The 14,557-nt window shown below is 44.1% G+C and overlaps 1 protein-coding gene across 3 annotated transcripts in view; it reads left to right on the top strand.

Moving 5' to 3' along the window:
• ARHGAP6 (Rho GTPase activating protein 6) overlaps window positions 1-14,557 on the top strand; it is a 347,962-nt gene that overhangs the window by 243,803 nt on the left and 89,602 nt on the right. For all 3 annotated transcript variants that reach the window (XM_040336507.1, XM_040336505.1, XM_040336506.1), the window contains exon 3: window positions 5,140-5,211. In XM_040336507.1, coding sequence (XP_040192441.1) covers window positions 5,140-5,211 — 72 coding nt within the window. The remainder of the gene's footprint in view (window positions 1-5,139; window positions 5,212-14,557) is intronic.

The following is a 14,557-nucleotide window of genomic DNA, read 5'->3' as shown; positions in this document are numbered from 1 at the left end:
GTTGAGAAACTCAAAGATTTAGAGTTGTCAAAGGAGTGAGAGGTGAGGGGAACCTTCCAATTAAGACACCTGTTCTAGTAACAGCTATCCAAGAGGGCATTTCCCCTCACGTTGGAGAGAATTTCTAAGAGTACTTCCTGTGTGTCTATGGGACAGAAATTAATCTAAAAATAATTCTCCTGCGCTCCAGTATTTCTTTCCTATGGGGTCATGTAGCTCAATTACAAGGTATCTTCCAGAATCTTGCAGCCCTCCTCAGAATCGTGGGAATTCAAAAGTAACTAAAAGAAAAAAAAGAATGGAGGGCGCACCGACCTAGTGTGATACCGTAACAAGATCTTTAATAAAATATTGAAATCAATGATCATACTCACAAAATTGAGTTAAAAAAATTGAGCCCCGGTGGTCCTCAGAGACCACCGGGGCTCTGAGGAAAGGGGTACGCCCCCAGCCTGAATATCGGTCAGATACCATTGGACTGAAGTAATCGTCCTGTTCTGCTGGTGCTGTTGGACATTTGCTGAACTGTCTTTCAACGCTTGTTTTTAACTCAATTTTGTGAGTATGATCATTGATTTTAATATTTTATTAAAGATCTCGTTACGGTATCACACTAGGTCGGTGCGCCCTCCATTCTTTTTTCTCTTACAGAAAATAATCTCCCAGATGGGACACAGCAAAAAATAAAAAAATAACAGGTGTATTACCATACTACTCTAGTTTTCACATATACATTGAAGTACAACCAAAGGCAAAATGTATTTTCACCTCAAATCTGTTTTGACAGTAAACCAAAATGTGATATGTTTTAATTTTGATGATAAGTCAGCAGGATTTAAAGAGAGAATGAAGCTCCCTAACCAGGACACAGACAGCAATTAAAGGATAAGTCCACCTTTAGTAACAGCTCTTTAGCTGTACTTCTCCTGTGGATCACAGGAGTGCAGTTTTTTCTGTCAGTTTTCAGGCGACCGCGTGCTTCAACTGACGTCACAGAGCTGGTCCTGGCTGGGGAAAGATCGCTACCATATGGTTAGGATCCGTCCAGAACTCTGGACCAGCACCTGGCTCAGGCTCTCAGCGAGATGCTGAGAGCCTGCTCTCTGCTCACAAAGCTCTGAGAACTGGCCGATCAGCAGTTTTTTCAGTCTTAGAAGCGGTGGGGGAACAGATGCGGCATCAGACCGATGCTGCATCTACCTAGGTAAGTATAATTATTAAAAAAAAAACTTCTTTTAATCTGAATTTTTTGCCCAAGTGTTTGTATCCTGATACTGCTACAAACGATTGTCTAAACCATCTATTCTCAGTTTACAAATGGTTTTATTAGGATGGACAATGATAATACAAAACACATTCTAAATGGTTGGTATAGAATTCTGTATACAAGTTATAAGAACAAGTAAGAAAGAGGGGGAACACTCAGAATCTGGTGCAGCTGTGCATGGTAGCCAACAGCTTTTAACTTCAGATTTCTCAATTAAGCTTTGACAATAAAACCTGGAAGCTATTTGGTTACTATGCACAACTGTACTAGATTCTGCGTGCATCGGTTTTGGTAAATTTCCCCCAGAGTTTAGATTGGTGCCAATATAAGCCACAAATAATGATGAACAAAATGGAAATCTATACCATTTTAGAGAAGAATCAAAACAAATAAACCAGCTATTCACAACTGGGGTTCCTCTAGGGCAGGGATCCTCAAACTACGGCACTCTAGCTGTTGCAGAACTACACATCCCATGAAGCATTGTAAAACGCTGACATTCACAGACATGACTAGGCATGATGGAAATGGTGTAAAAACGGGGGGGAACTAATGCGCAAAACCAACCTAAACAAGGGCACAACAAAGCTAAAATAATAATGGAAATGGTAGTTCCTGAACAACTGGAGGGCCATCGTTTGAAGACCCCTGCTCTAGGGATTGCTTGCACTAAGGATTATTCACCTCCAGTTTTTCATGGTGCTTGCATAGATATGGGACCGAAACCACTTGATAGAGCCAGTGACATGATTTTTTTTTTTTAAGCTATCTATAAGTGTGGTATTCTGATCCTCACCATACAGGGAACATTCTTCCAAATAGCCCCCAATGAATTGCTTTTTTTAAGGGTTCCCTGAGACGTGAAAATAAATCAAGAGTTCCTCATGGATTAAAAGGTTTAGAAAGGCTGGTCTAAACAGAACACTCATATGTATAGTAAAGCAATTTTATTACCTGTCCATAGTTGCCAACATTGCAAAAAAAAAAAAAGGGACACTTTTTTGCATGTAGGTGGAGCCTTGTTATAATTAGGGGCGGGGCATTCGTTTGTGGGCGTGGCATAGCGTAATAGAAAAATGCGGTGCGCAAAGCGAAAAATAGGCATGGTTTGAGATGATGAAGGGATGGAGGGAGAAAGAAAGAAAGAGAGAAAGAAAGATCGATGGAGGGACAGCAGGCCCAGATACATTAACCAAATCTGTGCTGTTAACAAAATAACAAATGGATATGCAAATGTTGCTAAATCAAGTAAATGGTGAATAAAGTGCTAAGTGCACAATAATTATTTAACAAGTGAATCCATAATCCATAATATATCCTTAAAGTCCATTTAAATATAACTAAATTACTAAAAATATCCATGTGACACCAAACTTGTGCTCCCCCCATGTGTGAAGCTGCTCACCTCAGGGCATGCAACTACACAATTAAGTTTAGTCAAAACACGTAAGCGATCCACCTGGCAGTGCACACCAGTGCCTGTGCTGCTGAGGCCGCTTAGTAGGTAAGGGTAGCCTGACTGGACTGCCGGATAACGTGCGGGGGAGATGTCGGCGGGTGGCTGACAGCTGTGTCTCGGCTGAGCTCGTCACGTGACCCGGCTGAGGAGGGGGGGAGACTCCAGGCGCGTGCATGCACCAGCGCGCCGCCCGCCATCCGAATTAGCCAATCGGACAGACAGGCCAGCTCTGTCTGTCAGGGACGCTGTTAGAAATCATGGGGCCCCTGTACAGCCTACCTGACGGGGCCCCCTTTGATCCTTCCCCCGACTCACCCCTTGCCCCTCCCTGAAAGTTGAGGGGGGGGATATGATGCAACAGTTGTGGAAGTCGAAGGTGACTTCAGAACTGCTCGTATCACTTCCACATGAAACCAGACAGTTGCTTTTACAAATATACACACACTCCTGGCTGCAGACCACAGCTGGAAATGTGTGTATGTGTTTAAAAAGACATGCTTGCAGCAAGGCCCCAGCTCTGATATAAAATGCCATGGTTAAAGGGAAGTGGTTGGGGGGCTGTAAAAATGCAGTTTAGCTGTGAATTTTTACTGCTCCAAAAACACAAGTGTACAGTAGCATCTCACAGTGCCTTGTGATCTTTAGGCCTCATGCACACATTTTTTACTGTTTCCAAGCACCCCTTCCTGTTATCCTATGTGTCTATGTGGCAGGGGCATATACAGGCAAGGACAAAAAAACATGGCCATTGCATCCAGGAACAGCAGTTCTTTGACCAAAAAAATGCTTGACGCATGCAAATACTCCTAAACTCATGTTAACATTAGGCACGTTTACTGCTTAAGTGATAATTCACTTCAGTGACCAGAAAAACGTATTATGTTGGCCAATCAAATGAACGCCCAAGTGCTTGATGGCTGTAAGTGAGCACAAACGCTTGTAAAAGTTTTAGGCACTTTTCCAAGTGTCAGGCATTTTTTCTGGCAAAAGGCTGCTGCCAAGAGGAGGATCGTTTTTAAAGCATCCTGTGTGCATGAGGCCTATACCATTAGGATAATCATTGGCACAGGGGGTGCTCTATGGCTCTGTCAAAGTGTGTCACATGCTGTTGGGTGCCGATTTTGCTATGGCTGTACAATGGTACAATTTCTAACACACAGTACAGCCATAAAGTAACAAAGTCAGCACACAACATGTGACACACTTTGACAGAGCCATAGAGCACCTCCTGTGCCAATGATTATCCTATGCTGAGAATCATAAGGCAATGTGAGGATGTGGATGATTCTATTATAATGGGTGTTGTAACACCTCAATTCACTCACCCAGTGCTGCCCAGTGCCTGCCACACTACATGCCACCGGCGCCAGGATTAGCATTACCTCCCTGTAAGCCATGTCACATCAGTCTCTGAGACAGCAGCACAGGTCTGTACAGATCACTCCGCCGAGCATCAGTAAAGGAGAGCAGTGGCCTGGCAAACACTAGAGAATGCGACTAGGCACAGGTTGTATACCTCCGCCCGAAAATGAAAAAATAGTCCCTACTCAGCTTTCACCTCATGAGCTCCTGATAGGGACCAGGGAAAATATATTCATGCACCCCCTAAGCAAGTAGGAGGAGGGGTGTAATTCAGTGAGCCCTATTTTTCTTCTTCTTTTTTTTTTTAAGAAGAAATGCACTATAAAGCACTGGAAGCTGCACCTGCTTTCCCCACTAGCCGGGACAAGTCCCGGCAGGCTAAATTAGCTGGGACTAAGTCCTATTTCACGGGACTGTCCCTTTAAAAACGGGACAGTTGGCAAGTATGCCTGTCTTGCATATAATTATTGAAGATAACTGTTTTATTTTTCTTGGGTGAGTCTTTGAAAATATCCAACTTGTCAACAATGACATATACAGTCATGCTAATAGAAGTGTAAAGTACATTTGTTGTAGGCCTCTGAGCTTGCTTTACAAAGGGGTGGTCCAAGTATAACTACCTATTCCTCTATTTTAGGGACTCCAAATATTAGATCTCCCTTTCATATCTACTGGTTCTGCTGCTATAGATTTTCAAGTTTTTGGGTCCACCACCTCTGTATGCTAAAGCGCCTCCTGTTGTATATTCTATTATATATAATACATAATCAATCTCCAGTAATGTCCACAAAAGGTCTATAGTCCAAGGACTTCAAGAGTGCAGATGTCATCATCATAGTCCCTAAGAATTATAGTACGTTTTTCGATGGTTTCATTTCCCAGGATCTGCAAAAAAAATTAAATATCAATTATGGAGCAGCTGACCCCCTTCAAGTGAAACCTACATACCTTGTACAACCCTTTAGGTGTTAAAAATTCACTTGAGGTTATAGAAATTCAAGTTTTTTGGTTCTAATGCTATTCTAAAACATTGCAATGATATTTTTTGTAGATGGACAGAAGAGGAAAAAATCTTTAAGAAAGAAACTGGATTCTCTGGGGAAGGAGAAAAACAAAGATAAAGGTAAAACTGTTTTCTGCTATTTTATAGTATCGTTTTCTGTTTATCCTGCAACTTCTGTACATATGACCATACAGTGACAGATCATAGCATCAGGACCTTCCATGACTTTTATTTCCAACTTGGCTCTATTGCATGTGTGATAAAGGTGTTTTCTTTTCTATGCAGAAAAGGAGAGGCTCACTCACATGCAAATTGGAGATGAGAGGCTGAAAATTTCAGTGTGCATATGCAGTGTACAGCCTGTTATACAAGTGAATTTTTCTATGTGGCCACGCTCTTGTATACGGTAATATTTCTGTACTTCCCAGCGTTTAACAGCACATGTACCTATGGCATTTTTTCTGAATGTGATACTTTCACTCTGAGCAAATATGCCATATGCACATGAGCGGGAAAATGCCTCTCACTGCTCATGTACATGAGGCCTTAGAGTGTAAATTAAAATGGAATAACACTTTGCAGGTACATTGGAGGGATCACTCCACAATGTGCCTTTTTTTATGTTTCATTATTAAATTGGAGATTGCCGACTGAAACTTGCAGCATTTATTTAAGTGTTCTTTGCATAGGCCCCATTCACCCTTGGAAATGGTGCCGTTACCAATTACATGCGGGAGACCCAGCAGGGGCAACTGATTATTAGCTGTGGGCAGTAGATCCACTGAATAAAATGGGAGGCTGGCAGTTCCTACAGCTAACTGTGGACACTCGCATGTAATCTTTCTACGTTTATATAGGCCACGTCTCTATATAGCTCATAAAGAGGCATATTCAGGATTAACAAGCCTCCCGATACCAGGAAAAATTGCAATTCCGTGATTACACCAAGTGATGTCAGTCACTCTCTCATTATGCTTTCTCTGCTGTTTCACAGGTAATGCTGCTGTCACAGAATCCATTTTAACTGTCTAATTGCTTTGTACTGACACTCTGCAACCTTAGGGTAATGGTGCTGTCTCAGAATCCATGTTAACTGTCCCATTACTTTGCACTGATACTCTGCAATCTTTAGGGTAAATAATCCAAGAGTCTTTTGTGGTGTTAGATTCTCTCCATTAATGTTACCAGCCCAGCTACATTCCAACTTTTCAACTTAACCTCATATTTTGACCTAACACAATGGACACAGTCCTCCACCCAGAGCTCCTGATGGTGGAGATGGATTTAGCTGCAAGCTAGTACCAGGTCGCGGTCCTCAAGTTTGCCCCACCAGGGTGTGAGCAAGCCAGGGTCCAATAGAGGATAAACAGACAAGAATGAAACAGCAGCGTGGTCAGTAAACAAGCCAAGGGATCAATCACGAGTGGCTGCAGGTTGGGATCAAGCAGTAGAGTAGTCAAAGAACAGGCCGAGGGTCAAACACGAATGGTTGCAGATTGGGATCAGGCAGTAGAGTAGTCCAGGAACAGGCAGAGGATCAAACATGGGTGGTTGCAGGTACAGATGGCAGCAGGAACGACCACAGCAAGGCACTGGCAGGGAAGGCACAATAACCTGGCAAAGAGGAAGTGCTGAGACAAGGCTTTTATAGGAAGTTCATGGGAGGAGCAAGGGGTTCAAGGTTCAACCAATCCAGTGTGAAAGCCCAGACTGCAGCAGCGGCTGTTTTAGGGCGCTTTGCAGGTGCTATTTTTAGCGTTATAGCGCCTGCAAAGCGCCCCAGTGTGAAAGGGGTCTGAGGGTACAAGGTTCCAATTATCCCTATGTTTGAGATGGCACACAACTCTTATGCAGCATACACACAACCGTTTTCCATGACGAGAAAAATTAAATTTTCTTAATTGGTTGTGAAAAGTTGTGTGTAGGCTCCAGAGCATTTTTCTTGACGAGAAAAATGTCCGTTAAAAATTTAGAATCTGCTCTATTTTTTCTCAGGCACAATAACCTGGCAAAGAGGAAGTGCTGAGACAAGGCTTTTATAGGAAGTTCATGGGAGGAGCAAGGGGTTCAAGGTTCAACAGCAATTAAGACACCAAGGAAGTGTCGAGCATCCCAGATAGCTCAGTGGGAAGAGGCAATGCCAGACACAGAGGAGGTCTCAGGTTCAAGCCCAGGTCCTGACACCTCCTGTCCTGCCCCGATCTGGCCTCTTCTGTCTACAACAGTTCACTCTCATCCACACTGGACTCACATGCTCTCCTTAATACACAAAGTATCAGGCCCAACCATTGCAACCTTGGCAGACTGAGGACACCAGAAAACGTAAAAGACACAGCCATGCACTGGAGCGATTGTGGTGTAAAATCAAATCCCAGCAGCGAATTATCCTCCCTCTATGCTGCCAAACAAGCCTACTTTGTCACTCTCATTAACACTCTGTCATCGTTGTCTCTACTTTTAACTCTCTATCTTCTCCACCACAACCCAGTAACTCGCTCACGAGATTGCAGATTACTTCAAAAATAAGATTGATTCATGGGGGCATCTCCACTGCACAGATATCTATCCCACCTAACATATTCTGTGCAAAACCACCCTCTGCTGGACCCTGTTCCCGCGCAACTACTACAGTCACCCTCTTCTTCTATCCTCTGCTCCCTAACTCACATCTTCAATCTTTCCCTCTCTACTGGCACCTTCCCCCTCTACTGGCACCTTCCCCTCCCCTCTAAAACATTCTCTGATCATCATACTTAAAAAGCCCTCACTGGACCCCACCAGCCTGAACAATAAAGACCCATCTCCTTGCTCCCACTTACCTCTAAGCTTTTAGAATGCTTACTCTACAACCCCATGAGCTCCTACATCATTGACCCCTTACAGTCTAGCTTTCGCTTGCTACACTCCACAGAAAGTGCTGTAGTAAAATTCACAAATTATTTACTAACTGACACTCAAAAACTCCAATCTCTTGTCCTGCAAGACTCTACTCTCTCCTTCTTCTTCTTCTCCTCCTACCTATCACAGTGCTCCTTCAGTGTTACCTATAACTCTGCCTCTTCCTCTCCGCTTCCTCTTTCTGTAGGGGTTGCCCTAGGTTCTGCCCTTGGACCCCTCCTCTTCTCCATCTACAACTCCTTCATTGGTCATCTTATAAACTCCCATGGCTTCCAATACCATCTCTATGCTGATGATACCCAAATCTATCTCTCTGCTCCTCTCATCACTCCTTCAGTCTCCTCTCACATTACTAACTGACATATCAGCATGGATGTTGCACTACTCAGTTTTTCTAAAACTGAGCTCATAATATTCCCTTCTGACCGTGCCCCTCCCCTGACTTCTCCATTAGGATCAATAATACAATCATCAGTCCCCTCACGCCAGGATGCTAGGTGTAATCTTGGACTCTGAGCTGTCCTTTCAGCTCCAAATGCAATCACTGTCAAGTTTGTAGACTTCACCTCCGTAACATCTCCAAAATACACCCCTTTTTATCTGTTGAAACCACTAAGCAACTTATTTACTCACTTGTTATCTCTCTCCTTGACTATTGTAACTCCCTCCTCATTGGCCTACCTCTTTGCAGGCTATCCCCGCTTCAGTCTACCATGAATGCTGCTGACAGACTCATCTACCTTACCAACCATTCAGTGTCTGCCACCCCTCTCTTCCAATCCCTCCACTAGCTTCAAATTGCCCAACAAATAAAATTCAAAACATTAACAATGACAGGTCCCTTGTCTTCTCCCCCAATGCTCATCTCCAGGACTTCTCCAGAGCCTCTCTCATCCTCTTCAACTCCCCACCCCAATCTGTCCAGCTTTCCCCAGCTTTCCCCTACTGTCCACTTTTAGGCGATCCTTGAAAACTCATCTCTTCAGGGAAGACTATCCTGCCTTAAGCTAATAACCAAATCTTCTATATCAGTTCATCTCTCACAGTTGTTAACTTTTTTTCCACCAGCTCCTCCCTGCTAGAATGTAAGCTCCCAGGAGCAGGGTCCTCCTAGCCCTCTTGTATTGAACTGTATTGTTTCTGTATTGTCTCCCTTTGTATTGTAAAGTGATGCACAAACTGTTGGCACTATGTAAATCCTTTATAATAAGTATAAGAATCAGGCCAGCCTCCATATATCATGACCTAAATACTGAATAGTAGCTAAGCAACCACCAAACCATTGACAGTGATTGTATACGATACACAATTATAAAAAAAAAATACTTATTATAAAAGTTAGATTTAGTTATAAAAGTCCCTGACATATGTAGTTACAGCCATTATGGCGTAATTTATTCCCAAAGTTCATAAGCAAAGCAATGATGTCATCCAACTCTTGTCTCCAAACTTTGCTGTCTCCCCTCTTCCAGTGCACCAAGTTCTGTGTTTACATTAGAGATTAGAACTCATTGAGATGGGGTCTGAAATACAGAAAGAAGGGAACATTTCGACTGTAGGCTTGATGAGATGAGAAATTAGAAATTTAGGCTGTAGACTTTGAATATGTTTTACTCCGCAGACGTCATTGAGGGTTTGGTTTGAGGCTGGGTTCAAATATGAGCACACAGCAGCCTACAGCAGGAGTGTGTCCTTGTTCACTGTTTCAGGTCTGATTTCAAATGGAGTTTTTGGCTGAATTCGGACCTAAAATGGACAAAACGACAAACAGGGCTCCTGTGCAAATCGCACTGAAGCCGATGTGGATATATGTAAACTGGCTCCATAGAGAGACGGTCACAATTTCTGTGCAAATTGAATGCAGGTAAAACCACCTCAAGTTTATCTACTGCTAATTAGGAACATAAATATTTTAGAAAGGAGAGGGGAATAAACATGAACAGGGGGGACTTTATATGGAGCACACAGTCTTCAGGGAAAACCAAATATCAACTAGTTGAAAATATAATTGTTTTATTCAGTACAGTTGAACAATAGTTAAACAGAAAATTATATAAATATAATATCCTAATAGTGTTTAGAACCATTAATACATTTAGAAAAAAGCAAAATGTATATTGTTTGTACACTTCCCATAAAATTCAAAGAACAATCTGCACATGCATAAATATTGTAAACATTCTGTAGAAACAGCTACAACAAAGGTAGAGATAGCCTCCAACCTTCCCGACCAGCATCGGTATGACCCGAAAGGGACCCTAGGTAGTGGCGCCCCAATCTATAGTCCACAAAGCTGCATAAGATGAAATGTAAAATTGTAGAATTCATAAAGGTGCAACCACGGCTTGTAGCTAGCTCGATGCGTTTCGTGGTTTGATAGTACCACTCATCAGGAGCAGGCATGTGATGCATATCTAGAAAAAATATATAGTAATATAATAATTCGATTCATAATTACTTAGCATGTGGCAGAGGATATAATTGCACATATGGTAGGACGAACCACTCCCATATTAGAACTTACAGACAGGCATGCTGTGTAGGGAAATATGACGTGGCCCATTGGACCCACAGGTCTATCCGTGAAGTCTCCCACCAGAAATAATGGAGCGTGTGCCAGGAACGCAACCCACCACATAGCCCCTCAAGGAAGGCATGGATACTCATAGTATAAAGGCAAAATCCCAGTAGCTTTGTTAATAAGTAGGGATGAGCCGAACATACCCGGGTTCGGTTCGCATCAGAACGTTCGAACAGACCGCGGGTTCGCGCGAACATTTAGAACCCCATTGAAGTCTATGGGACTCGAACGTTCAAATTCAAAAACGATCATTTTAAAGACCAATATTCAATTTAATGTTGGTAAACGTCTTTCAGAACCCGGGTCTTGCCCCAGGGAACATGTATCAATCGAAAAAAATATTTTAAAAACGGACGTTTTTGCGGAGCAGCGATTTTAATGATGTTTAAAGTGAAAAAAAAAAATGAAAAATTCCTTCAAATATCACACCTGCTGTGTGTCTCTAGTAGTGGCACATGTTTAGAAATGTCCCTGCACAACATTAAATTATTATAAGAACAAAGTAATTTAATACTGGTTGCGCACGTGCTGTGTGGGAACAATATCTCGATTATTTTAGGGGTGGTGGGGGGGTGGCATTATCTTTTTGGGAAAGCAAAATTGTAGAAAAAAGGGCACCCCTCAAACATACTGTAATTGTAGCGCAACAAAGAGCCACGTGCAAAGTATTGCATCAAAAATTGTTATTAGGCGCCCTTGTTACACAGGGGCATAAAAATGTGTCCGTAGGCGCAACATAACACTGCAACCCCTCCCAATATCTGTAATTGGAGCGCAACAAGGAGCCACGTGCAAAGTATTGCATCAAAAATTGTTATTAGGCGCCCTTGTTACACAGGGGCTTAAAAATGTGTCCGTAGGCGCAACATAACACTGCAACCCCTCCCAATATCTGTAATTGGAGCGCAACAAGGAGCCACGTGCAAAGTATTGCATCAAAAATTGTTATTAGGTGCCCCTGTTACACAGGGGCATAAAAATGTGTCCATAGGCGCAACATAACACTGCAACCCCTCCCAATATCTGTAATTGGAGCGCAACAAGGAGCCACGTGCAAAGTATTGCATCAAAAATTGTTATTAGGTGCCCCTGTTACACAGGGGCATAAAAATGTGTCCGTAGGCGCAACATAACACTGCAACCCCTCCCAATATCTGTAATTGGAGCGCAACAAGGAGCCACGTGCAAAGTATTGCATCAAAAATTGTTATTAGGTGCCCCTGTTACACAGGGGCATAAAAATGTGTCCATAGGCGCAACATAACACTGCAACCCCTCCCAATATCTGTAATTGGAGCGCAACAAGGAGCCACGTGCAAAGTATTGCATCAAAAATTGTTATTAGACACCCCTGTTACACAGGGGCAGAAAAATTAGGCCTTAGGCCACGTGCAAAGTATTGCATCAAAAATTGTTATTAGACGCCCCTGTTACACAGGGGCAGAAAAATTAGGCCTTAGGCCACGTGCAAAGTATTGCATCAAAAATTGTTATTAGACGCCCCTGTTACACAGGGGCACAAAAATTAGGCCTTAGGCCACGTGCAAAGTATTGCATCAAAAATTGTTATTAGACGCCCCTGTTACACAGGGGCACAAAAATTAGGCCTTAGGCCACGTGCAAAGTATTGCATCAAAAATTGTTATTAGACGCCCCTGTTACACAGGGGCACAAAAATTAGGCCTTAGGCCACGTGCAAAGTATTGCATCAAAAATTGTTATTAGACGCCCCTGTTACACAGGGGCACAAAAATTAGGCCTTAGGCCACGTGCAAAGTATTGCATCAAAAATTGTTATTAGACGCCCCTGTTACACAGGGGCACAAAAATTAGGCCTTAGGCCACGTGCAAAGTATTGCATCAAAAATTGTTATTAGACGCCCCTGTTACACAGGGGCACAAAAATTAGGCCTTAGGCCACGTGCAAAGTATTGCATCAAAAATTGTTATTAGACGCCCCTGTTACACAGGGGCACAAAAATTAGGCCTTAGGCCACGTGCAAAGTATTGCATCAAAAATTGTTATTAGACGCCCCTGTTACACAGGGGCACAAAAATTAGGCCTTAGGCCACGTGCAAAGTATTGCATCAAAAATTGTTATTAGACGCCCCTGTTACACAGGGGCACAAAAATTAGGCCTTAGGCCACGTGCAAAGTATTGCATCAAAAATTGTTATTAGGCGCCCCTGTTAAACAGGGGCAGAAAAATTAGGCCTTAGGCACTGGTGGCGGAGCACAGAAAAACAAAATTTCTTACTAGCTAACAGCATGAAAAGTGAGGAGGAGAAGGATATTCCATCAGCAGCACAACAGGACAGTCACTCAGCATCAGCAGTCTCAAAGGGATCTGATATTTCAACACAAAATTCTTATTCAGTAACATCAGCATCAGGTGCTTGGTAGCCGGTGTTGATCCAAGCCTGATTCATTTTGATGAAGGTCAGTCGATCAACAGAGTCGGTGGAGAGGCGTACCCTGTGATCGGTCACAAAGCCTCCAGCAGCACTGAATGTACGTTCTGAAAGAACACTGGATGCAGGGCAAGCCAGTAGCTCAATTGCGTACTGTGCAAGCTCTGGCCAGTGATCCATCCTCAAGACCCAGTAAGCCAGAGGATTTTCCGTGGGGAAGGTGTCCAAGTCGGATCTTGCCGCTAGGTATTCCCGGACCATGTAAACCAGACGCTGGCGATGGTTGCTGGAACCGGTCAGACCTTGGGGCTGCGGATTAAAAAATTGTCTGAACGCATCGGTCAGACGGCCACCTTCTCCACCGCTCCTTCTCTGACTCACCGAAGCCTCAGCAAGACGTTGTCCAGGGCCAGGTTTTGGTAATCCCCCCGGTTCTGGGAACGCATTGCACAGACCCTTCTGCAAGGCCTCCCGCAGTAGTTTCATCTTCTGCTCCCTCTGCGATGGCAACATAAGATCCGTTACCTTACTCTTGTAACGTGGATCAAGGAGAGTTGCCAGCCAGTAATGATCCCTCTCCTTGATAGCACGTACACGAGGATCCTTACGCAGGCTTTGCAGAATCAGGGAGGCCATGCAGCGTAGGTTTGCAGAGGCATTCGGGGCACAGTCCTCTGGGTCACTGAGGACGACAGGATCCTCAGCCACCTCATCCCAGCCACGTAAAAGTCCACATGTTCCTTGGGACTGTAAATGATCCCTTGAAGACTGCTGCTGTTGATGCTGAGTGCTAGGCTCCACCTCCATGCTGCTGATACAATCCTCCTCCTCCTCCTCTTCCTCATCCTCCTCCTCCTCTTCCTGTGTTCCAGGTGGGCAAGCAGGAACAGTGTCTGGATAAAGGGGGCCTTGAGAGGTAAGGAAGTCCTCCTCTTCCTCCCTCTGTTCTGCCTCAAGGGCCCTGTCCATTATTCCACGTAGGGTGTGCTCCAACATGTGAATAAGCGGGACAGTCTCACTGATGCATGCACTGTCACTGCTCACCATCCTCGTGGCCTCCTCAAATGGTGACAGGACAGTGCATGCATCCCTGATCAAGGCCCACTGGCGTGGTGAAAAAAACCCAAGCTCCCCTGAGCCAGTTCTGCTGCCATATTGGCACAGGTACTCATTGATGGCCCTCTGCTGCGTGTGCAGCCGCTGCAGCATGGCCAACGTAGAGTTCCATCTGGTGGGCATGTCACAGATTAGGCGGTTCTTGGGCAGGTTGTATTCCCTCTGGAGGTCTGTCAGCCGAGCAGTGGCATTATATGACCTCCGGAAATGCACACAGACTTTCCTGGCCTGCCTCAGGACATCCTGTAAGCCAGGGTACCTGCCCAAGAACCGCTGCACCACCAAATTGAGAACATGCGCAAAACAGGGCACATGGGTGAGTTTTCCACGTCGCAGGGCAGAGAGGAGGTTGGTGCCATTATCGCTGACCACCATTCCAGGCTTCAGCTGGCGTGGCGTCAACCACCTCTGAGCCTGCCCCTGCAGAGCTGAAAGAACCTCTTCCCCAGTGTGGCTCCT

The sequence above is a fragment of the Rana temporaria genome, chromosome 2 (genome assembly GCF_905171775.1).
Source record: "Rana temporaria chromosome 2, aRanTem1.1, whole genome shotgun sequence".
Lineage (NCBI taxonomy): Eukaryota > Metazoa > Chordata > Amphibia > Anura > Ranidae > Rana > Rana temporaria.
The sequence above is the reverse complement of the archived record's forward strand: the minus strand, read 5'-3'. Positions and strand labels throughout refer to the sequence as shown.